This window comes from Pleuronectes platessa, chromosome 3 (genome assembly GCF_947347685.1).
Source record: "Pleuronectes platessa chromosome 3, fPlePla1.1, whole genome shotgun sequence".
NCBI classification, from domain to species: domain Eukaryota; kingdom Metazoa; phylum Chordata; class Actinopteri; order Pleuronectiformes; family Pleuronectidae; genus Pleuronectes; species Pleuronectes platessa.
In genome coordinates, this window is record NC_070628.1 from 8,657,186 (window position 1) to 8,683,472 (window position 26,287).

At 44.2% G+C, this 26,287-nt stretch overlaps 1 protein-coding gene across 1 annotated transcript in view; it reads left to right on the top strand.

Annotated features, from left to right (window-relative positions):
- lrba (LPS responsive beige-like anchor protein) overlaps window positions 1–26,287 on the top strand; it is a 175,977-nt gene that overhangs the window by 130,889 nt on the left and 18,801 nt on the right. The window contains exons 44-48 of the mRNA XM_053417628.1: window positions 3,196–3,336; window positions 4,673–4,792; window positions 7,361–7,513; window positions 19,692–19,859; window positions 26,025–26,114. Of these exons, the coding sequence (XP_053273603.1) occupies window positions 3,196–3,336; window positions 4,673–4,792; window positions 7,361–7,513; window positions 19,692–19,859; window positions 26,025–26,114 (672 nt within the window). The remainder of the gene's footprint in view (window positions 1–3,195; window positions 3,337–4,672; window positions 4,793–7,360; window positions 7,514–19,691; window positions 19,860–26,024; window positions 26,115–26,287) is intronic.

A 26,287-nucleotide genomic window follows, 5' to 3' on the forward strand; every position in this document is an offset into this window, starting at 1 on the left:
CAGGAGCTTCACACGTGTCCGCATCATTCACCACCTTGCTTGATTTCTCTGTATTGTTTCAATCTCTCTCTCTCTCTCTCTCTCTCTCTCTCTCTCTCTCTCTCCTCTCTCTCTCTCTCGCCCTCCACATATCTCCAGTCCCCCTCTTATGTCACATCGGTGGTTGTCTCTTACAGAAACAGGTCATCTGAGAAGCCTCCAGTGACATTGAGAAGCCAAATTGCCATGAACGTGTGTGTGTGTGCGTGCGTGCGTGCATGTGTGTCACACACTGTCATCATCCCCAGAACAACAGAGGCCACACAGAATTTATGTTCCCTGCTGCCAGAGCCGTTCTGACCCCGGGGACTTTCTTATCATAAACTCTAACCTCAACCTGACATCAAACGCTGACCCCCGAGATAACATTGTAGTCACGATAAGCACACACTAGAACTGACTGCAAGTGTTGTAGTTCTCTGCTGTTTCTATTTATTATTATTCCAGCCCCTCGTGCGGCTCAATTATGAACTGATTTACCCACAAACCAACGTGCACTTTTCCTCCTCCTTGAGAAACGTCAAATAATTTCCGTCCCTCGGTTCAACTCGAGGTAAAAGTGTCTTCATCCCTCTGTTGCACAGCTTTTAATGAAGCACAACAAGCAATTAAAAGAATTGTTAACCTTCTGACTATAGATTAGGCCGTCTGCATTCACGTGGCGACTGAAATAGTGAGGATTTATTGAGCTTTCCTTGTACCTTTGTGCTATAACCTACTACTCACAGCCAGATCAGCTAATGGTGTATTGATTTCACCATACGCGCCCCATATGTTTATCCCCCAGGCCCTCCACACTATTTTCACTGTTTAAATAGGACATTATACATAAACACTCCTTTCAAAAGGCCCTTTTGATTTATGAGTCAAAGCCCTGGTGATGCTCAAATTGTTGGTAAGCTATTATACTTCATCACCGGTGACCCATTATTGTTTTAAAAGCAAAGCAGCTCTGGGTAATGTTCTTATTATAGTTCTCAGGAAAGTGCATTTAGCTCGTGTAGGTAGTGGTTTTGACTGTGTGTGTACCCATGACGCCATTTGAATATTTGTGTTCTTACTGAGGATCATGTGGAGAGAACCAAGTGAAATGTTATAGAAGAAATTCACTACAAATGATATTTGAGGACGTTGACACACATATCGTATTATGTGGTTCATAATCTGAATTATCAGATCTTTGTAGCACATTTTTGGGCTCTGATGTGAAACTGTACAATATCAAACCTCAGCTGTATTTCTTTATCATAAGGGCTATATGGATATATGGTGAATTAATTGACAATTTCTTAAATCTTAATATATGGCTATGTATTAAATATATATATATTTTTTACTCCCTCCCTATTATCCATATCAGCATAGACCTCAGAAAACCTTATTGGTCGGGCCATAGTAATAAAATACTTTTTTTTAAATATGTGCTGTTAGTTAGTTTTAATTATGAATCTGATTGTACTTGGTCACAGAATTTGTTGATCTGTTGAGGAATATAGTGTTTTCCTACAACCTATATTATCTGCATAATAGTTTACTTACTCTGATTATTTCTTCCGTTGGCTTTAAATTGGCTCAGTAACACCATCTCCTCTTCTACTGTAGAGGAAGAACAGAGAAGAACTAATCCAAGATGAATCCCTCTGATGTTTACCTCTTCCAAGTGGCAGCGCACTCTGTTTCTGCGGCTCACTCTCTCGTCTAATTAAAACCACCAGATTGGTTCATTTATCTGAGAGCTCATCAGAGCGCTATTCCTCGCCGCAACATATTAGGCCAATCTCTGGTGGGGCAGCAGCAGGTGTTCCATCAACACGCTGCCAGGCGCCCGGGCTCTGATGTACGGAGCCGTCACCGCCGCTCTGTGGTAGCTGCTGTAAGCTGAGCGCGCTAGCCTCAGTGTAATTTACAGCGGTAAACAAAGCCGCGCTCACGCAAACCAACAGCTCCCACATGCACTCGCACACAATTCTCTCTCGCTCTCTGTCACTGTGGCACTTTCAGTCTTTTATTTTTATTTTATATGCCTCCTCTCCCTTTTCTTTTTTTAATGAGCCGGCTGTTATTAGGGCTATAAATCAGACAAATGGGTGTGATGTATAATTCACTGTGTGTACTCACCCACCCCCAGTGGCCCTGTGGAAGCCCACCGTGTATCACTGTCAGCACAGAGCTGCACGGTGTTGTGGCACGAGGCGTTTTTCGCTTTGTAAATCTGCTCACACTCAGAAACGCTATTTACACAACAACATACAATATGCACACAATGATCAGTAAGAGCAACCGATTTAGCACAAAACTTCAGTGCCTCTTTCCCACTACACACCAGTACATGCACACGAGCATGGTCCATTACGCCTCCCACATAAAACAGTAGCCATATCACAGATCGATATCCCAGCCTGACCCTGGAAGAGTCTTGCTGTGACAGGCACCCAATGATATGAGAGAGATCCAATTGATCCAGGTCCTGCTACACCCTCATCCTCAAAAGGCCATCATTCCATTACCATTGATCCGCTCCAAGCGAGTGTGTGTCTGAGGGAGATGAAGGGGGGTTTGAGAGAATGAGGCACGGCCAACAGAAGACTAATAAAAATTGAACCAGCCCTGAAAGTGATTTCTATAAATGAGTATTTAAATAATAGCCCGGCAGCACAGGGTTATTGGTTTTTCGGAGAGCGATGGAAAATTAATGCGACTTAACCATTTTTCTAGACTACAAATAGGGCTGGTGACCAGTATATTAGTTACAGATTAATAAAAAAGTAGAAATTAAAGGAATCCACCGGCCCTGCTATTGATATTCCTGGTGGGCACTCTTTCATTGGAGCACATTAGTTCTCTCTGACAGATTACAGCTGCAGGGGCTCTGTTTCACAGCCTCTAAAAAGCACTCTGTGGGAAAGGATTGATCTCTGTCTGAAGGGAAACATCATCCAATATTCATTTGAGATTGCACAAAGGTTGCTAGCTTCATTTTGCCTCGCCGCTGTTAATGCTGCTAAGAGTGGGCCTTGAATACATTCTCAATGAAATTCGGAGCTGCCTCCTTGCTCTCCCTCTGCTACCACACACTCTTTTGTCTCTGCAGCAATAATAGGAAAAACTGAGCTTATCGTTATTTTTTTAACGTATTTGAAAATATGTTCTCCACAGCCCATCGGTGCACTGAATCCCAAACGGGCGGCCTTCTTCTCAGACAGATACGAGTCCTGGGAGGATGATCAGGTGCCAAAGTTCCACTATGGCACCCACTACTCCACCTCCAGCTTCACCATGATGTGGCTGCTACGTATGGTAAGTGCCATGTTTATGAAGAGATATACTTAATGTTAAAATGACCACGTATTGCATTTGAAATTCCTTTTTTTCCACATGTCCTGGATTTAGAAGTAGCACATACACTGGATTTACAAAGGCCTCACTTACACTGGGTTTTGAAAGTATAGTTATGCACAATAATCTCCATATTGAAGTCGTTTGTTAAGCCATTTTAATGGCTTTTCAAATATACATGTATTATTTCTTTAGAAATTCACATTATTCCTCGAAACAAATGTATTTGTATCAAATTGAGAGTGTATGTTTGCAAAATCCCGCATCACATGTGTATTTTTCCTAATTTATTGTGCATATATTTCATTACACTCTGTCGTTACCATATAATAATACCCAGGGAACAAAAACAATGCAATTAAACATCTGCCATGAATCTTTTCCCCCAAGAAAAACAAGTATCATATGAGATTCGATGTGGTTCTGAGAAGCATATTCAGCGCAGGGCTCACTTTCGGTACCCTTGTTGAATGGATGCCATCAATCTTCCCATACTGCACTCGGGGGAGAGGGAGGTTACTAAGTTTCTCCAATGTGCAGTTTTCTGCTGTTATTGTCCCAGTAGCTCACTGTCTCAGTGACTCCCAGCAGAGTTACCTCATTGATCCCCGCACATCATTACAGGGCTTATTCTAAAGCCACTTTACCAGAAACCCACTCGCTTACACCTCTCACTTAAAGATCAAACTTCCCGTCGGAGAGTAACTGAAAACTGCAGTAACTGTAGACTCTGTGTGTGTGTGTGTGTGTGTGTGTGTGTGTGTGTGTTACAGCCGCACCTACTTCTGTTGTGTTGTTTTGAATGCACCATGAGATACATGGCATTTAACATCCTGCTAATTATTTCCCTACGAATGAGCCTTTACGTCATTTCAGGCTGAACTCGATTAGCTTCCTGTGATGTTGGTGTGTAGCTGCGGCCCAGGAGATTGTGTCCATGTCACTCGTGGGCTGTTACGTCAGAGCGACAGCTATTGATCTGCTCTAACAAGATTAGACATGATTAGAAATGCATCAGCAGCAGGAGTGTATTGGCTTTAGTAGCTCACTGGGTTTATTGTTGATTCACTTATTCATATTTGGATTCCAGTTCGTAATAGGGTGTGTAAGAGGAGTAGATTTGGATCAGATTTGATGAGTGTTTTATGGAACATGGAAGAATACAGTTTTTTTATTGTATGCTTTTATTGCACAGCAAGTGATTCTGTTTTATCAGTTCTAATCAGGTGTCGCCTTAAACATCAGTGCTATCCTGAACTCAGATTTAGAGCATTTTTTTGTTTGTGCTTCTCATCAGGAACCCTTCACCACTTTCTTCCTCAACTTCCAAGGAGGAAAGTTCGACCACGCCGATCGCACCTTCTCATCTGTGGCGCGGGCCTGGAGGAACTGCCAGAGGGACACATCTGACGTTAAGGTAATCTACACGCATGAAGTGAAAATCCTCTCCAAGCCAATCTGCGTCTTTTCCTTTTAAGGTGGCTGAAAAGTTAGAAGCGATAAAGGATGGAGCGTTGCAGGCGAATAAATCCCCATCCAGCAACCTAACAGACAAAGGAGAAAAAAGGTTTCAAAAGAGTAATGTTCAGTCACTACCAATCATTGTCCCTTTGCAATGAAAGCTTCCTGGTCCTCTGATCAAAGCGTTAAGATAATCCTCATCTGTCCCAGCCGCCTGTCTCCGATTCAGCCAACTATAACCTGGACTTGAATCCCTGCCCATTGGGCCCCAACACTCTCAGTAGTGGGAGCTGTTGGATCTGCCCCGCAACAGTACAGGTCATTCTCATACTGAGGGCCTTCCGAACCCCCAGTGCACACTTTAACTGCTCTTAAAACATTTACGACTACAGTCAGACATTCTCTGTCAAAGCCGGGTCTTGCTTGGTCTCCTGGCACTGGGTCACTGGATTGGGGGGGAACAGTGGTGTTGGTGGTGTTGGGGGGGGTTTTGACGCTTGATTGCGTTTACCACCCCCCTCGCATCCCGCCGATAAAACATGTGGATCGTGTTACGGCGTGGCTGGCCAACGCTTGATTACGAAAAGCCCAACAAGAGCCCTCGTTTGCTCTCTCAGTCTAGACCTGTCAATGTGCATCAAACTGTGAGAGCTCAGCTCCAGATCAAAACAAAGGGGAAATCTGGACCACATCACTTTGTTTCCATGTTCGGTTTGAATTTTTTAACATATTTTGAATGAAGGTTCCGTCGACTTCATCCACTCCGACGCACACATTCATTCGGTGGCAAAAGGGGAATTAGAGACCAGATGTATCAATTTAGTATGCTAAGTACTCCATTTAGCTTTAGCACCCGAGTCATTGATAGCAACTCTGTCCCTGCCAGAGGGCGAAAGGCCCCAGTGTTTTCATACCCTGCTGCTAAAGAAGAGGCGATAATAGCTTACAACACCCAGATTCAATGTGTCTCTAGCCTGGGTGACGCTAGTGTGACCTCCATTCCCCAATCCCCTGACCCCCGGCCTCAGCCCAAAGGCATCAGAGGGGGGAAGAGGACAGAAGAGGGTTTAGAGGTAGCAACAGTGGAAGTGTAGCAGAGGAGCCCAGGGGCCAGAGCCCCTTCCAGTGACCCATGACAGGACAGGATTGGGGATCAGAGGGGCTGGCCTCTGACCAGGCCAGTGCAAAGGGGCCACTGCACATAATGGTCCATGCAGGGCAGGCTTGAGTGTTGGGGAGCAAAGCCCTCAAGATTTTTGTTGGTTGTGTGTGTGTGGGGGTGTGTGTGTGTGTGCGCAGTTGTGTGTGCATGCATGCGTCCCTCCACCTTCTGGTCAAATTTACAGCAGGCAGCGATCCTGGTTGAGCTGGAGGCCTCGTTAAGAGTTTGACCTTTAGTTTCAGGTCAGGTTTTGTGGAGTGAAGAGACTTAAAAACTGAGGAAGTGCTGTGTTGTTTTAAAACTCGTGTGTTTGCTTGCTCACTTGATTGGATGTTGTCGCCCCATTGTTGAAAGGAGAAGGTGTAGCTGATCTGTAAAGTTTGTGTGTGTTGTTTATGTATCTTTAGAGATCATGTTTTATATGACTGTGTAAAACCTGCTCCTCATGCTTCAGCGTTGGGTGTTGAGTTCTGTCAGTGGTGCTGCCGGCCTGAGAGGCCACAGCATGTCACCCTAACGTCTACAGCAGTTTGCATATCTCTGATGTCACACTGTCACCATGTTTGAATGTCTCTTCTTGACTCAGCACTTAGAGTCACACGCTTTGTTCAAAAGACAACAGGACGAGCATCAACTCTTGTTTGTTTAGAATAGTTTATAAAATCCACTCATAACAAACGCACACAAAGTAATCTGCTTTATATCGGGATAGTTCTTTCTTTTTCTTTGTGTGTTTGGGCTCTTGTATTTCCTCTGATGCAAAAACCCATATTATGAAGAATAAAATATCATGATACCAATGTATTGGCCAATATATCGATTAAAAAACTGAAAAATAACTACTGATTCTTAATATATCATTATCGAACTCAATTTAGTTTCAAGAATTTGAGGCTTGATTTTTTACAGTTTAACTATAAACGTTATGATAATTGATCGTAAAAAGGTTCAATAAATATGTAAAAATATAACTTGAAAATAACAAAGGAAACCATCCTTTTTCTTTTACGTAAGATGTAAACATATATCCACATCTTTTGGCCAATAAAATTCGTTTTCATATTGGCGTATACCAGCAAATGCTGATACTTATACGTCTGTGCATCAAATGATTGGGAATTATCGTTCAAACTCTTTTTTTTATTCTTGAGCTATTCTTTATGCTTTCAAGTATTCAAATTGTTCTTTTCCGCATCAGAACCTTTTAGTAATGTTGACTTGATTTCTCTGTGGTTCCAGACCTAACCCTGTGTCAGCTCTTTGACAGAACTCTGAACTGTTGCAAATGGCCACACTATTGCAGGACGTGTTGAAGTAGTGTCACTGTTTGTTGAAATATGTCTCAACGTTGTTTCCACGCAGGAGCTGATCCCAGAGTTCTACTACCTCCCCGAGATGTTTGTCAACTCCAACAGCTACAACCTGGGAGTGATGGAGGAAGGCAGCGTGGTCTCTGACGTGGAGCTGCCGCCCTGGGCCAAGAGTCCAGAGGAGTTTGTCCGAATCAATCGCCTGGTGAGAGAAAATGCACAGTAATATATTTGATGTATAAAACACATGCTAGTGCATTGGGCAAGTGGATCACAGAGCCACTAAACATCCCTACTGAAGTGTCCTTGAGCAATACAACAAGTCAACCAGCCAAAGCAGTACCCAAGTACACTCAATTTTATAGCACATACATATAAAGGTTTGTAGTATCTACGACTAAGTTACATATTTACACACACACAGGCGTTTGTGTCTGACTTTTATATCCCAGAGCACAGAGCGACTGAAGTCCTGTCAGAGGTTTCTGCTTCTCCTAGTCTCGGCTGGAAACACTAATTCAAAGAGACAGTGTTATTTCCTGACCGTCTCACAGTTCTTCCTGTTACCTGAGCCTCCCGCTTCTCCCGACAAGCCCCAGCCTCTCAGGTTGCTGCTTTGCCCGAGTGATCCAACGTCACCTTCTCCCCCTTTCTCCCTCTCCACCTCACCATCTCTCCGGCTCTGTGCGCTCTGGCAAATGTGTTTGTGTGCAGAGAGGTGAAGCAGGATCCTCTTTCTGATCTCCACTTCCTGCCGGCTCAGGCCAAAGCAGGAATATTCTGTGTGTGTGTGTGTCGGATGTTGTCAGAGTTGCTGTCATATTTTCATTGTAGATGTTTTCTCCTCTTACACACACACACACACACACACACTGACACATGCACACGCGCACACACTCGCACACGCGCCTCGGAAAGTGAGGTAACTATTTGGATCAGATTACTGTGCTCTGCACCAGAAGGTCAAAAGATTGATTTGCTCTTTCTCTTGTGGCTTGTTATGGGCATTTGTGGTCCTTCATCTTTTGTTTTACTGACACGCAGCGGTCAGGTCGTCTGGCGAATGAAAATATCTTCATAGTTTGATAAACGTGGCCAAACTAAGCAAGAAAAGTAAAATAAGTTACACCACAGATTTAAGGCTAATACGACACGTGTTTATTTTTAAATGTCTTCTCCCTGTTTTGGTTTTGGATCTTTCTTCTTTCTGGTGAAAGCTGGCATTATGTCATGTGTGATGTGTGCCCACAGTAGTAATGGGTGCTGATGAGGCTGGCTGTGCTCTGTGACCCGTGAAGTCCTGTGGTGGGCTCTGTTAACCAGCCTGCTGATATGACCAGGCCCCCTATCATTAATCACACACTTCCCTCTCGTTGGCTGTCAGCATGGTCTGGGCCAAGGTGGATGTACTGGGGAGAGCTCTCTGTGGTGGTGGTGGTGGTGCAGTGCCCTACAGTCAGTGTACCAAAGCCCTTTGTTTAACTATTTAGAATTTTGAAGGATAGTCTTGCAGAAGTCACAGTGTGCCGAAACAATTGGCCTCTCAATTGTTAGTACATTTATTTAACACATTTTTAACTTGTGGATCAGTAGATTTTTAGCAGATAACAAAAAATGACCTTTATTAGGTTTAATCACTTTAAAAATAATTATTTAGGGTGATATTGTTTTATGGTCTAAAAATCTGTCAAACCTTTTTCAATGGGGAAACCAGCTTGTTCAAATATATAAATTAACACTGCACAGACAATTTGGTCCTTTCTCAAAGCTCTCTGCACACGCACAGCTCTCTGCTAGTCACTGTATTCAAGCTGATACAGTTTCAGACTGCGGTTTCTGTCTCCACTCTGTGCAAATTGAGATATTGATCCAGCGTGCAGCCGAGCATAGCACCCAGACATAGGTGCACAGAAACATAACAAGCTCAGTTGTACAGGAGCTTTTTTCCAACAACCAACAATAACAACATGAATATCTGCTTCATAGCCACATGGTCAGCTTTGCATATCCACAATCCACCATCCCCTCAGGTAATACTAGGTAGTGATGCTAATGTGTCAGGAGGCTGATTGGTGAATTCTTGGAAGTTGTTGGGGTCAATTGGAAATGATGATCACACACCAAGCATTCATATTTATTTAATGTCTATTGAATAAGCAAAACTAACTATTATACATGACAAATTGTGGTCGCAAAACTCCTCTAGTGTGAGTTCACCCTTTTAAGAGACTCGGTCTTACAGTACGACAGATCATACACAGACCGGATGGGAGAGACGGGGCAAAGGAGGGTGGACAGGAAGAATAAAGGAGAGAATGGGCCGAGGACAAGGTAGAGGGAGGGATGTGTTGGTGGACAGGTCTCTGGTCGTGACAGATCGCTGGCATTAGAGGGTGTCAGCTGGCAACTGTGGCACTGTCGAGAGAGAGATGAGCACGGCGGCGCAGAGAGAGGAAGAGTGAAGGAGTTAATGGGCTGCTTGGCTCTCTTTAGCTCGTCTGCTGCTAATGGCCCCGCAACACACGGGTAGACAGCAGGAGAGAACACGCAAACACGCGCAGATGCACACATGCTACAAACACACACACGCCGGCTGTCTGCACTCTGGTTATGAGCCCTAGATGATTAACAGCTAATTAGGCCCCAATCTGGAGAGGCCATTAAAAGCCTCTCACAGTAAAGGATTGTGCGGCTGTGCAAAACGGCAGCTTGTTTTTTTGTTGGGAGAGAGTTGCACGGTGGGTAGTTGGTGGATATAAACATTACATCAAACTGTAGTCTGGCTTGTGTTGCTCGGCTGCTGGAAGTGTCATTGTTCATCGCTAATGTTTAGCAGAGAGAGTGTCGCTTGGCAACGGATTAAGTGCGTCAAATATGTGCCAACAACAATTGTTGTTTAATCTCCGGCTCACCCTGCAGCACTGGAGGCTAAAGGACTAAAGTTTAAGAGGTGCTAAGGAATGGTTGCGTTTTAGAGAGTCACTGGAGACTCAGCACCTCAGCACCTTAAGCCAAGCATGCACCTTAACTCCACTGAAGTGCCTACAGTATACTTAAATTCTTGCTTGTAAAGACACACTCCCTTTTCCTTGGTCCATCACACACACAAACACGCGCACACACACACACACAATCACTGACACACTGGGGTCTTGAGGCGGCATGCCACAGAGATCAGGGGCAGCGTGTTGTTTTTACCAGGAGGTCAAAGGAGGGGTTAAGAACTTGATCCCTCCTCCACCAGATAACTACACGTCTCTGGGCTCTGTCAGCCTCTCTGACATTCCACTATATATGACCACATCTCACTTCTCTGCTCCACTCTCCATTTGCAGAGGAGCAGGTGATCGGGTTCGTCAATACGCTCACGTATTTGTATCATCATCATCATCATCATCAGTGCTTACCTGCGCTGTCATGATGCCCAGGCCTCAGTGGAGATACTGATCTGCTGCAGCCTAAACTACAGCCGGCTCCTGAAGCCATGTCCTACTGGGAATAGTCCACCGAGCTTTGAAGGGCTGGGATCTAAACATAACAGACTAAACACAAAGCATTAAATGAAGCAGCATTGACAGCCTGTACTCAAATACAAACAAGAAAACATATGTTTAATATATCGAATAAGAAGAATGAATTATTTCTAATGAAAGTAACACGGTGCTGGATCATTCTATGATCAAAATACCACAGTAGCATAGTCTTCTCAAGTTAGATCAAGCTTTGAAATAGATTTTCCACATCTGTTCTGTGGAAATGGTTGTTTATGTGAGTGACTAGGACCCTCTTCCAAATAAGTCCTGTTTACATGTCACAGAGCAAAGTCCAGTTATCACTTGTGTCTTCTCTCTAATTTTGCAAAAGCTTCAACTCATGGTCGGACTCCCTTTAAACTTTTTTCCCAGAGCGGTGGGCTGCAGTCACCATCTGTTGGAGCTCCTCAGGCCTCGTTTGCTGCTCTACGCTCACGTTTGGTTCCTTTCAGTCATCTGCCCTCATGTAGTCCTGCTGACAGACCTGCAAACCACACACATGGGACAGACAGGGCAGCACATTACTTTCAGCCTTTTCCCCCACGTATAAAACATCTACTCACTCAAAGCAGTGACAGAGACATCAGCTCAACTGGCCTCACAGAAGGAGAGCGAGAGACTTTTCCTCTGGTAGACTGGGCCGACCAGACTGAGTGATGGGTCAGAAGCTGATACTGAGGAGGTTGAACGCAGGTCACGGCCGTATGTGGTGAACCTTCAGTGTAAGTAAGCCAGAGATCGCTACTAAATGGACGTTAGTCACCGAAATCATCTGTACGAGTCTTCATCAACTTACCCGCTAAAACATCTGACTACCAAAGGTATTCTTACAGAATAGACTTTTGTCAAGGGTACTAACTTTCAGGATGCTGAAACAGTAAAAAATTGTGTTACTGCAGAAATGGTTAAGAGATACAAGCCTGTGATCTTAAGCCAAAACTCTGCAATATTGCTCTGTTCAGTTGGAAGTCATGGGGTCGACTGTTAGCGATTAGCCTTTTCAGGGCTGAGGGCTTGTTTTTGTGGCGCAGCTGATTTTACTCTCCTACACCCTCTAGTGGTCAGAAATGACCAGCTGCTGCTTTAATTACGATTTGAAGGGTTTGTTTTCTAAATTGAACTGAGAAGTTTTCTCTGTTCTATGATGTTGATGGATTTTTCAGGGAGCCTCACATTTGCTCATACAGCTGTTATTGTCATGATCACCAAAGTGATGTTAATCCCGCAGAAGTAAACATCTGCGTGGCCGCTCAGAGCTAACGGACAAATGTCATGTTAATATGAGCCATATCATCGTTACCCCCCCCCCCCCCCCCTCCAAAACCTCATGCATCACACTATGAGCTCCTTTTGAAAAGTCTTTCTCTGAGGTTTGTCACTTTCATATGCCGACAGCTCTTCACACTTACAAAAACCATGTCATCATGGCAGGCAAGTTCATTATCCTACCACGAGTATGATCACGTGAGCGTAGGGAGGTGGTTAAATCGCTTTTTGTCAAGTATTCTGGGGCCAATGTTCAAAAACAATTCCAGATATTGTGTCATTGTGCAGAATTGTCCGGGGGGCTCTGTTTGTGAGACATGTCGGAGAGCCAGGATACAGAAGATGAAAGCGTGTCCCACATTTTTTCCCACAAGACGTATAGCCAGACATGATAGCTCCCCAGCTCAGACCACCAGCTACACAAAGTCAAAGATCATCGCTGTTTACATTCACCTCTCATCCACACCGCACTCTCTGATCGGACGCCCATGGGACGCACACAATACCGTTCCCACCAGCCTCCACATCTTATTCTCACGGGGAACCCCACAGGAATTCATGTGTGAGCTGAGGTAAACCACTGCAAGGACCAGTCACTAACCACTAAGATACACTTACGCACTCGTGAATGACTGAGTGAGTGAAAACCTTAATGTCGTCTCGGCCCAGCGTGGCTTCGTGTAACAGAACATGTTAGCCTAGTGCTAATCTATTCCCCTGGTGTCTCCACTGAAAGCCTTGTTGTTGGATGGGAACTAGCACGTGGAGTCAGGGGGGGTGGTTATCTGGCTAATGTCAGGCAGCGCTCACTGTAGGAGTATTGTCATGCATAAGGGCAGACATGTTTACTGTGTGCTCAGTGTTTTACGAGCTGTCCCCCCCTTCGTCTCTGCCTCCCCCTCTCCCTTGTCCTTCTTTCCCTCCTCTTCTTCGTCCTCCTCTTCGGTGACGTAATGGAGGAGAGCGATGAGAGCCTGAGAAATGGGATGATGTACTGCTGCTGACACACTCACTCACTAATGTTGTCCTTCTCCCTTTTCCTGCACTCCTCCGTGCTCTCGTTTCTGCTTCTGCCAAAGTCTGCTCCGGTGCCTTTTGGCAACATATACAGATTTTGCACTGGTTTCCTCCGGCGCTCGGTGGGATGGTGGTGTCGCCTGGTCGACCACTGCAGTCCAGACAGAAACGAATCATTAATCACTTTGTTGATTCCCTAACTTTTCAACTTGTGAAACCATGTGGTTAACAGATCTGTAAACTAATATAAATCCCCCCTTCATGCTAACTACGACATGTTTACATGCAAACACACTGAAGTAAGACATTTTGACACTTCCAGCTAAACATCTGCCACCGTATCACCGTGACTAAATCTAGCCTGGCAGAGCTCCTAGCAATTATAATTATAGCCGTCAATAAGTCTTAATTTGAGCAAAAGACATTTGTAGAACTATTCAATGATAAATTCAAGTTATTATGATATAATTCTGAAGTTTTATTAATCCTGAATCCATCAACAATTACCTAGATTAACTGATGACTTTATTAGATATTATGTTGAGGAGAGGATTTTAGCCTTTGCCTTTTCTTTTACACACACACGCACGCACGCACACGCACACAAACACTCACACGCACACACACACAGACACACACACACACACACTCCACACCTTCAGACGGACTCCCAGTCCTCCACCAACTCTATAATCATCTGAGACAACAATGCTCCTCTAAACAACTACACAAACACACTCTCATCAGTCGTCCTGTGTTCAATCAGCTCTGACCTGTTGACTTAGTGTTTGCTCACTTCATCCCATTGTGAATGTGTCTTTTATGGAACCAGTGATGTATTTGCTGACTTGTCAGACTGTTTCAGAAATCAGATGGTGAGATTATCTGCAGGGGCTTGTAAACAGTAATTGAAATAGTAGATGAAATTGTAGTTTTCTTAGTTTAGTTGTTTTCAAGTTACCAAAAAAGTATATTAACTCCCTTTAACCAGGTTTATTTTCCACTTTTGCATATTTTTCTTTAATATTTTTTGCATCATAATATTTTCCTCCTTGACTAAAAACTGAAATGACAGGAGTAGAACTACAGTATTATTGCCATATGATTCACAGCCTCATTTGCCTCACCCATTTATGTCTCAATCAGGATTGTTTACTCCATTGTCTGTGCCATAAATTGGACCACTTAGTGTGTTCTCGCAGCCTGCACCATGCCATTTGTCTGACTAAGGCCCAATCCAGCATGACATGTTTGTTTTGGGGAGATACTTTCCCAATCACTGCTCATTCGGCTTCTTCTCGCCCCATAACATGATATTCTTGCTTTTCAAGTGGGCGAGGGAGAAATGAGAAAGATGGGAGGAGAGAGAGTGAGAGAGTTGACGTTAGAGTTTCAGGTTCCACTTGCCAGCGAGCGCCTCCGTTGACCCATGGACAGAACTCTCACGGTTGTGACCCATCTAATTAGTAGAGCAGGAAGGAGGGGGAGGGGGGGGGGGGGGGGACTGAAGTAACACACAACCCATCTGGGGTTCTCTCTCTGTGTGTGTGAATATGGGAATAAAGGAAATGGTTTGTTAGCTCCGCTGCTGCTCTAGGTCTCTCATTCCTTACTTCACCCATTGCTTCTTTTTTTTTTTTCCTCCTCTGTTTGGGGCCCCCCTCTCTCCTGGTTGGCTACAGGCTTTCCCTGCCTGCTTCAAAATGACAATTGGCTTCTCATTTACAGCGAGCTAATAAGCCCTTTAATCAGAGTGCTTGTCAACCTCAGGGCAAGCGACTCCGGAGGAGTTGATCTAAAGGATCAGATGACTGGAAGAAAGAGCAGGATGGAAAAAAGGAGTAGCAAGAAGGGTGAGATAATAAGTAGAAAGGAAAATGAAAAGGGGCTGTTGAACTTGGAGCACGAATAGAGAATCAGAACAAGAGGGATATTAGACTTGCATCGAGATGAGAAGAACAGAACGGCGTGTGCCAAGGAAGAGATTTAATAAAGTTTAATCAAATAAAATGCACAATAAGAATGACTCACGAGGACTTGATTTAACTACTGCTCCGGCATTTAGTCCAATGTCAACATGTGACGCCGCCTCACAAGCTGAATGTGGTTTTCAGGATGTTTTGATCAGCTTGTTCTCAAACAGTCCTTTTAGTTTATACAGACCTGACAAGTGTTTGCTTTATTCATCCGTAATCGATACAAAGGAAAACCGCCTGCCGCTGACAACACTCCGCACACAACATGTGCATTCCATTACGCACAGCCGCACCGCCGGGGACACACTCGCAGGCACGAGCACGGATGCTTGCATGGCCGCTGGCATGCAAATGAGCGGATTGATTTGTTAAGTGACATTTTAACTTCCTTACAGACAGCTCTCCATAAGTCCTTAAAAGGGTTTTTTAGGACCAGTGAGGGTCGGAGGAAAGCGTTCAGCATCACCTCGTTAAGGCCGAAGCTCAATCCAGCTCAATCCAGACCATAAAGCTGACCGCGAAACCACCGAGATGTCACCGATAGGCCTCGGTGTGCACGCCCTGCAGACCTGGAGCACGGACAGACTTCTTGATTCCGTCCATGTTCAGTCTACAGGTCACTAAAGGTGTGGTGAAAATAAAAAGTTGAAAAATCCTACCAGCTTTCATGCAGAAAAAAGAAAGATCAGGCTGAAGATGAGACAGAGAGTCCAGATCAAACATTTTCATTGTTTTGTCCTCTGTGGGGGGGGGGGGGGGGCTCAGACTCAGCCTTGTTTAATGTCCACCAGCTGGTTAATTGCAATCACTTGGTGTCTCCGGTCTGATGTCTCAAATATGGATGGCAAGTTTTCAATCCTCAGAGCAGAGTATATCGTTCTCTAAAGAGAAACATATTGACAGACGCACAGTCAAACTGTCGATCTCTTTGAGGGTTTTTTTTGGAATGGGAGAAACCCATTCCACCCACAGATGTTTCAGAAAGGAAGAATTAGTGTAATCTGAAACTTTAACAGGGAAAAGTAATGTTCATTGTGATACATTTTCATTAAAACCCTCACCCCAGCCTGGACAAGCTGGAATAATCATTATAAATATATATATTAAAATACTCTGTGGCTTTGATAGGGAAATGATTGTATTTATCGTCATAGGAGAATATTCCAAGTGATTGTTTCCAGTGGCCGCAAGTCACAGAGCACAACAAAGGGGAGCCCCCCCCCCTGCTTCCAAGGTGTACTTTATCAAATCTGTAACAATAGAAATGTGGGATTCCAGTGACTTCTACCCCCTATCAGCATTTACATAAAGGCATGCTAAATTATTCATTAATTATCAGAGAGTCCCCTGTGGACGGGGATGACACACACACCGGCTGCTAATTGGCCCATCAATAATCCTGCCTGCTTCTCCTGAAGTGGCACCAGATCCCACCTCAGGAATCTGCTATCTGCCCCGACCTTCTGCTCGAGGGTTTGAACAGCGCGGCGCCACACGAGGAGGAGACACTTCCACACCTGCTCACCTGGCTCAGTGTTCACGGGTTATTAGAACACGCCTCTTCACTGTACTTGACAGATAACCCTTTCCCAATAAGTCACCTCAATTTACGGTTTTCTCAAGCGGTGTAATATTTGATTTCACTGTTGCTTCTTCATTGCAACTTCTACACTCGTACTAAGATCGCATTATATGCTATCATATGTGATTGTTCACCTTGTGTCCCATTGTGTGGTCAGTGGTTTTAAAGGTAGAAATGATAAATTCAATATTTTTGAAAAGTTAAACCATCAATGTGGTTTCCAACTTCTATTTCCATTCTCTCATGCATATAGGCATTGCCTATGAAATATTTTATTTAGTTAAGACTGGACCAGGGGGTCATGGAGACACATTTTCTCTAATTGTCACACTCCATGGTCCACACAAACATGGTTTTACAATTTTTGATTTGTATTCATTTAACATATAAAACAATCAAACTTCTGGTTCCACGCATCACACACACACACACACACACACACACACACACACACACACACACACACACTCACTTAACCCATCTCTCTCCCTCGCCAACATGCACGTGATTTCCATAAAGGCGGGCCTCTGGAGAGGGAGCTTCAATAACATGGCCGTCTTTGTTTCCCCCTGCTGATTGACAGTAGATTGCGGTGCACATTAAATGCCCATCAGGCCCAGCTTTAGTTTTAGAGACTGGAGCACGGCCTGTCAAAGGTCAGTGCTAGCGCATAATGAACTGATCTCTCTCTCTCACACACACACACACACACACACACACACACACACACACACAATTGGACCCCACACTGCCCACCAGGTTTATAATGTAACATTAATAAGAAAAGATCCCCTTGTGACACAAGCCTTTCTACACACTACCATACTGTGAACACATCTGCCAGGTAAGATGGACAGATATGAGTCTAAAGTGTCTTTCACTCCAGAGGTGATTTGTTTTATTTGAATGCTAATGGTTTGGTCTCCAATGTTTTATCATTACCTCACAGTTTGACCCTTAACACAAAATGTTGTAGTTACTCACACAAAGTGTAAAAGAGCAGACAAGTTTCTCCTTCTGCTTATTTCATCAAGTCTACAGCTCTCAGAACAGTGCTTGCATCTAAGTGGGATGTTGTCCAAAATACCAATGTGTGTAATAACCATAAATCTACAGTATACATTCGACTAGTTTTACACCTCTGATAGGAAATCCTCATACCAGACTCTCCTGTTAACTGCAGTCCTGGGGATCCTTGAACTGTTTGGATAATTTTGCCGTTAGTGTTCCTTTGACACCACGTAGGTAGAAATACCCAGATGATTTGAGTTGGAAGAAGAAGACCAAATAATCAGATTGAAATCATTGTATAAACACAAGCAGTTGTACAGGCACAGAATTGATGATTTGCTGCAGATGCCAAAAGTTTTATTAAAGCCAAAAACTAAGATGAGGAATCTCACCAGATGTATATTCACATCAAATAGACTAGTTATGCTGTTTTTGCTTGTCTACATTGAACCAAACAAACCAGTATACCAGTGTGTGTGATTCTTAGATTGTATGATGGTCTACCAGAATCAGAACCAGAGGCATGACATGTACCGTCTCTGTCTCTGTCCTACCCACCCTCCTTATTACACAGGCAGCGGTTCAGCTATGTGACCACCTCCATCGACAGCATGGAGGGGGAACAGCACAGTGTCTTGAACAGGCTTAGTTAAACGAGGTTTCTGAAACACAAGCTCAATTTGAATGACAATGTTTCAGTCACAGTCGGATCTCGCTTCACACTGGTTACCACACATCTCTGTACTGGGATTAGCTACAGATTAGCGCTCTAACTTCCTGAGTATTATATATATTTCTAAAGAGGTCAAGAGGTACAGTATATATTGTAATAAAAACATCACTAAAAAAAGAATACCAATGTACCAAATATATAACAGCTGTGTTCAAAATTCTTAAAATAGTTGGAAGTTAAATGAAAGGAACAAATGACAAATCTCAGTGAAGACACATTTAACCAATCTCCTGACAATAAAAGTGGTTTTTGGTACAAATCGTTGGAAACACAATCTTCTCACTCAGCCATATATAACTACGTCTTTAAACCTGGATTTAATTTTAACCCCAGAAACCCATTGATTCCCAGTTCACACAGTGTTTTCACAGTTGAGCTTTTCATCAGCTCAGATGATGGAATTTGTGACCACATGAGAAGCTCAGCCGGTGCTCGAGTTGCAGTGAAAACATCCTCGTACCTCAACTGTACACAGTCTCCTCTTTATGCCCGCGCTCTCCTGCCTGATTGAAAGTTGTAATTAAGAGAACGGGGCGAGCACTCGGATGCGGAATGAGCTGTCACCGAGTCACATTTAAATGAGGGATGCGCCCCGGCCTCTGCAGTAAAAATTTAAATTATATAAATCGGCATTTAAGTGTAGCCCGGGCTAATGTTTTGTCACAAATTAATGTGACACAAGGCAGCAATGACAATCAAGGGCTGCCTCATTCTAATTTGGTCGTGTTTAGAGGGCTTTTGTGAGCCGACAGCTTTACACAAATTAACACAATTGCCCGTTTTTATGAGGAAACCATAAATGTTTCTTTTCCTCCTTTTCCGGGCTAATGAGGAAAAAAAACGACCTGTACCTCAGCGTTACGGTGAAGCCGAGACGTCTGTGGAAGAGCAACACGGCACTTTCACCCGCCTGCAACCAGCAGAGAAGAGGAACAAAGACAGAAGCTGAAATGGCTCCCTGATGAGCTGCAGGAGTTCTCTAATGTTTCCACGCTCCCACATGATCAGATCGGGATTTACTGTGCTTCTGCTCGTTACAGAAATCATTGGCAGATTCTGTCCCAGGAACAATTAGCAGGAAAAACGTTTCTGCTTTCTCCGAAGGGATTCATCTTTGAGAGGAATTAGCAATAACTGCTGTTCAGTAATGGTTTGAGGAATATGTTTGGGGAGTAGCATTTTGAGAAAGAGTACGGTGTGAAAATGTGGTGCATCTGTTGACTTCCACAGTGCTCCTAATGCTCCGCCCTCTCTTCCATTAACAGGCTCTGGAGAGCGAGTTCGTGTCCTGCCAGCTCCACCAGTGGATCGATCTGATCTTCGGCTACAAGCAGCAGGGCCCCGAAGCCACAAGGGCCCTGAATGTGTTCTACTATCTGACCTATGAGGGCGCAGTCAACCTCAACTCCTTCAACGACCCCATGCTCAGAGAGGTGAGGCCGCCGCATCGTACAATACATGTATTTACACACACACACACATTTTAATAAGCATTGATGCACTGCACGGCCGATGTAACTCCCTCGGCGGATCATGCTGAGTAAGGGGGAAAAAAACATATCACAGTAAGTACACTTGAGTGTTGGTGCTCTCAAACGGATGCCTCGTCCGACTCTATTATAAAAGCATCTGTCCATTCTCTCAATCTGTATTTCAGTGATTTTTTTCGATGCCATTAGCCTTGTTAAATTGTTAAATTTGCTGTGGAATGGCAGGGGAGAGCTAAGCTAACAATCTCCTGGCAGGTATTGCTGAGCAAAGTCTTTCCCCCTGTGTGATACCTCTAAAAGCACTCCACCAAGTGTTCCTCTTTGACGCCTTAAAGCCTCCTCCCTGGCTTTCATTCATTATTCATCGCACTCGCTTTGAACTGCCGCACACACGAGCCACGCCGGCTCGCCCCAGAGCAAACTCACAGAACACAGTGCTGAAAAGAGAAACCCAGCTCGCTCGCCCACAGCCGAACTCTGCTCTGACAACTTCACCAATATGTTGTAAAAGGCTGCGAGCCAGCGGCAGAGCAACGGACGCCGCTGAAGCTGCGGTGGTAACAACCGGTGCATATTTCAGTGAATGCACTCGAGGTTTCTACGAGGGAAATGTTTAACTTGGTTTTTGCTGTCAGTGTTTTGGCCATAATTTGTATTCACTATGAAAACTGTTAATTTACCAAAATAATCGCTGGTATCTGGAAACAGTCTTGGCCCAGAAAGAAAAACGATCACACTGGTTGTAAACCTGGGGGCGGGGCCACGCCTGAAACCTGGCTGTCCCCAGAAGTGTCTCTGTCCTGTTAGTCGTCTTTAAAAAACAACAAATGTTTTAAATATGCACTTTAATGAACCACAAAATGGTTTTAAACACATAATTCCCCTCTTTGTTAATAGTGGATCCTTTAAGGTCCCTGATTTAGAAAAATCCTAGATGTGCTACTGTTGCTAATGGGTGCTAATAGGCCAACAGACTCATCTTATACATCCTAAACCTTTTATTTGTTCCTCAGAATTATATATTCAAAAATGGCCGTAAATGGTTTAATGTTACTCTAGTCTGCACCTTCCTTCCTCATTTCGTGACTGGGATATATGAATATGCTGATATGGCTCCGCCCCTGCTCCCAGTCTTTCACCCTCACAGCTCACAGAGCTCCACCCATAAGCTGACAGGATTGGTTTCTTAGGTTTGTGACATCACAAACCCTGGCTGTTTGAATCAGTTTTTTTTCCCGACTGGCATTTGTTTACCTCAGTTTTCAGGTGCAAATACTCAGAAATGGAGTTAAGTGCTTATTTTGCTCAAAATATGTCTTTTATCATAATAAAGGCACAAGGGGGTTCGGGGGGGGGGGGGGGGAGGAAAATTGGGATTATATGTTATTACTAAAAGGAAAAAGGAACAAAACAACAGTTGTAATCCTCCTTTAGGTGAAGCTCCTCATAGCGTGGAGGGTTCAATGGAGATGAGTCGTATCAAGAGGCTGAAATGTGTTCGGCTCCACTGTTCTGATGCCCTTCATGCTCAGTGACTGGAGCATCACGGGCACCAGCGGTAGTTCCTTGATTTATCACCTCATTCACCCTAATTCCCATCCAGAGGTGCTTTGGCCTTTAGCCACACAATCACACACACACACACACACACACACACACACACACACACAAAAACACAATCACAGACACACACACCCATACACACACATGCAGATTCATTACCAAGGTGCACCGGTCATTTCCACATGCAGCCTGAGTCCATTACCCACCCTACTGGTTTACACACACACATAAACATGCACACAGACACACACACAAACACACACACACTACTAAATTGGATCACTGGCACTCCATTGTTCCTGCCAAGCTCTTCCAGTGACCCTGGGATTGATAAATCAACACATACAGGGACCATCGCAGGCATTAGCATGTGTGATTTGAGTGGTATCAGAACAGCGCCCCCTGTCCTGTATTAATTACAGCAGTAATACGGATTTTGGATATGCATGCTTCTGAAATATAGTTAGTTTTTTTTCTTAATTTTCAGTAAATCCTCAATAATCTATATTTTGTTATGAATTATTTGACCCCCTAGAGATGAAGAAAATAGAGTTCCTTGTTTTCCCTTTCCAGTGATGCTGTGATTCTAAATCTGCTGGTTTTTCCCCAGTTGAAAACACTGTTCGTCTGAGAACCTTAATTAGTTAAATAAACCAAAGCCGTGTTATCCCCCTGAGCCACGCCAAGGCTCTCCTTCAACTGTGTTTGTGCGGAAGGAAGCCTGCCCTGTCTGTGCACAGGGTGGAAACGCAGTTCCAGGCCTGGGCCTCATCATAGCCGGGCACCGGGGGTGGCTGAGGGCTGCACTGGGCTTTGGGACGGAGGGTTTGGGGTTTGATGGTGTCCCCAGAGTCTGCCATTACTGAGTGACAACCCTGTTTCAGGCCTGAGCTGCAGTCTGGGCCAAGCTAGGCCACATTAGGACAGGCCTCAGGGCTGTTCAATGTCAGGGGGACGGGTCACAGACCTGCGTGTGTTTATGTGTGTGTCTTTGGGTCGGAAAAGCAAGTAGATTGGGGTCCTGGTTGGCTGATTTTGTGTTCCTGCCACGTTGTTTGGCAGACGTTAACACCGACCTACCGCAAACAACCTCACACGGAACCCAGCTCAGACTGCAGAGGTTTGTGTGGATCATACCTTGATATGTTTGTACATACACATTGTCTGTATACATGCATTCATTGATATGTGTATACCTTTGTATGTTTACGTGTGCTCATCAGCATGAATGCACATGGCTGTGTGTTTATGTGTACGTTTCTGTTCTGGGGGAGAGTTTGGAATATCTCAGCACAGATTAGGGAAACGCTGTGGAGACCGCTGCTGTGTTTTTCAAAACCATGATTACTTCCTGTCCTGCCTCCGCTGCATGTCAGAACCCCCCCACTCTCCAAGAGAACCTTGTGTGTGCAGATGCATTTGTGTGTTGGTGCGTGCAACCCCCCCGTGCACAGCACGCACGGACATCTGTGTTGCTCCTCGACGTATAAAGAGAAACACGCCCTGTGTTGCCTTCCCTTACTTGTACAGGGCTTCCCTTCTTTCACATGTGATTACGGAAAATCCCACAGCCCCTTACACCAGTAACACAACACAGAGCCCCGTCTGAATTGTATAGCGTGTGCGTAATTCGGCAGAAGACGGGAAATATACCCACGGCGAGTGAACCGGCCCTGGCACTCTGCCAAAGTCACTCAACAAACACAAGACCCACTCGTTTATTTTCTTTGGACAAAATGCCCTTCACTTCATTTCATTTTTCTTTCATCTTTAACCGAAGAAACAGATTATGCGGCCACGCTGTTTGTCAAAATACAAGGCCACAGCGTCTCTTTTTGTTCTGCCCATGGAGTCAATGTTGTCGGGTTGATTTGCATAAGAGCTGCATGTTTTACATGGATATCCATCTTGTCAAGTAGCCGAGTAAATCAAAGAGCAGACTGGGACATCTGAGCCGAGGGCGTCGCAGCCATTTAAATGTATAGAATATAGAAAACCCTCATCAGACACGGGCCAGCGCCCCCAAAAGAGATTGGCCTTGTGGATGGCCCTTCATATAATCACCTGAGCATTGCATTGGCACACAGGGGGAGAGGACATGCTGACCTAGACTCAGCCACTTTCCAGCGTTCCACTGCCTCATAAATGTCAGCGCCGGACTTAATGAAGATAGGTTGAGTGGCTTTGAGGAGTCTCTTCTACGCATTAGCCAAAGCAAAGCGCTCGGCTGTGCAGGCAGAGGAGAGGGGAGGCTCTTTGACCTTGAATCATACACTGACGTCCTTTCACTAACAAACCAACTGCTGAGACGATGTAAACGGTTAAGAGTGTCCGTCACGATCCGTGTGGGTCGTGTGCGGAGGTGCTCTGATCTTTAAAACAGAGGAAGATCATTATAATCCCATCCCACACACACACACACACACACGCACACACGATTGTTAACATACATTCGTGACAACACTGGATCCTAGAGGCTTCTCATTTCAGCCCTGACATGCGTGTGTTCAGATTGACATAGAGTTCTATAAATAGATTTGTGTTGACCACCAGAGACAGACTAATAAGCTGCAAACAAGGAGATGATCTTAAACCTCAAATATGTTCAGCGAGTTCCTTCTGTATAGCTGCACTTCTTTGCTTTTGAGTAAAATAGAAAATGCATGGTAAGCAAACCTAATCCTTTACTCAGATGGGTCTAGGAAGGGGTGAATTTATCTTTTTCTGCTGGAGGATTTCAGTGTATTGTTCTGCTGAGGAAGATTAATGTAAGTAAAAAAAGGGGATACTCAAGATATCTGCAAAAGTTAAGTTTATTAAATCTATAAAATGATAAGAGACTAATCGTTCTCCTTGGTGTTTTTAGTTCTGCATTCACTTCTCTCTTGTTGTTTGACTCCTGACCCGTCAGAAGCTCTAACAGACAGTTGAGATCTCTGCTTCTCTCGGCCTCTCGGGTCTCTGGTTAGTTTCAGACAATGGCTACAAGTCCACTTAACTTCCCAACCTTTTTTTTTTTTCTCATGGAAATACCATATGCAGGCCTCAACCATGAGCTCATTCTCACAGGCCTGGCCAAGTTGGACTCAAACGTCTCAGCCTACACACACTCACACACACACACACAGACACACACACAAGCTGTCTCTCCCACACAGCCAGTCACAGTGCACACCAACACACTGACAGCGCTGTCATAATTCTGTGTTGGCCATTTTCTCTCTGCTTGTCCCTTTTTATAAATCAGAACTGATCCGTTGCACACATGCCTGTTCTGTTGTTGCCTTTATATTTTTGATTTGTTTGTATAGAAATGTCTTTTTCGAGATTTTTTTTTTAAAACTCATTTTTAAATGCTGCCTCGTCTGCTCTGCCTAGATTTATTTGGATTTTGAATTAGATCGAGATCCTTCCATAGTATTGCTGTAACAGTAAATTCAATCAAGCTGCAACAAACACCCACTTATATATATCAGTTCTCTAAATATGCCTGATTATTTGAGTCAAGATCCAGAAATGATTCCCTGGGATAATTGTGAAAATGTCAAACAATACTCTACCTTGAATGTAATGTTTTTTTTTGCTTATCTCCCACGTTCCATCCTTCCACCATGTTTCAATAGATTCTTAGTTTTCCGGTTAAAGTCAAACGCCATTGGAAACATAAGCTCTGTGGAGGAAGCAAGTAGTTGCTTGATCCAACATTTCTGTCCACGGTTCTTATGATCTTTTTATTGTTTATTGTTATTTATCGAGCAAAAATATCCAGTTTAGTTTTCCATCATCTAAAATGGAAGCATTTGTGTCTTCTCTGATTTTCAATGATTACTGTGAAGTTAACTGAGGCTATGAGAAATAGTGACGGGTAAATATTTTAATTCATTTAATTTAATATAAACAGATTCATTACTTTTTTTGTTGTTGCCATGTTAAACAACAGCACGGTGCTGTGTAGAGCAGTGGGACACATGGCCACGGCCCTGCACTCCAGTGTGGGTGTGTTGCGTGCCGGGCTCGTTGGCCTGACAGTGAGCTGTGTGATGATGTCCAGGGGCCGCTCGGCCGGCGTCTGCTCTGACGTTTATGGTCCTATACCTCTTCATTAACACCAGCTAACCAGCCTACAAGCCCGCCTGTCCCAGCCCTCCTCTGGTTCTGTGTGTGTGGCTGCCCAGGATAAATTGGTGTGTGTGTGTATGTGTGCGTGCAAGTGTGTCCCACAGTGAAAAAGTATGTTTACACGTGTGATTGTATGTGTGTGTGTGTTTGAACACAAGTGCATTTTTCTTCCTCTCGCTGCATCTCTGTGTTTTCTTTGTTGTTCAAGAACATGGTTGTTTGAATTGGTGTATAACATTTATCAGGCAATGATTTAGTCATAGGAGGAAAAAAGTATGATAAAATAGACTGGGATCATGTGAGAAAAGTACATTAAGTCTATTTGTGTTTTTACTCACATTTAAAGTTTATTAGAAAATGTAATGAAAAGTCTAACATCTCTTTTCTTGTCTTGTTTTCCTCTCTCCCTTCGTTCTCCTCCCTCAGGCTGTGGAGTCTCAAATTAGGAGTTTTGGACAGACCCCCTGCCAGTTGCTCATCGAGCCACACCCACCCAGAAGCTCAGCCATGCAAGTGGTGAGTGGCGCACACACACACACACACACACACACACACACACACACACACACACACGCAAACAGATCATCTCAGAAAATAAGATGAGCTCAGAAAATACCCTGTGTACTTTCAATGTATCAGTCTGAAAATACTGCGATGGATCAGTATCCCTCAGAGCCTCAGTATCGACT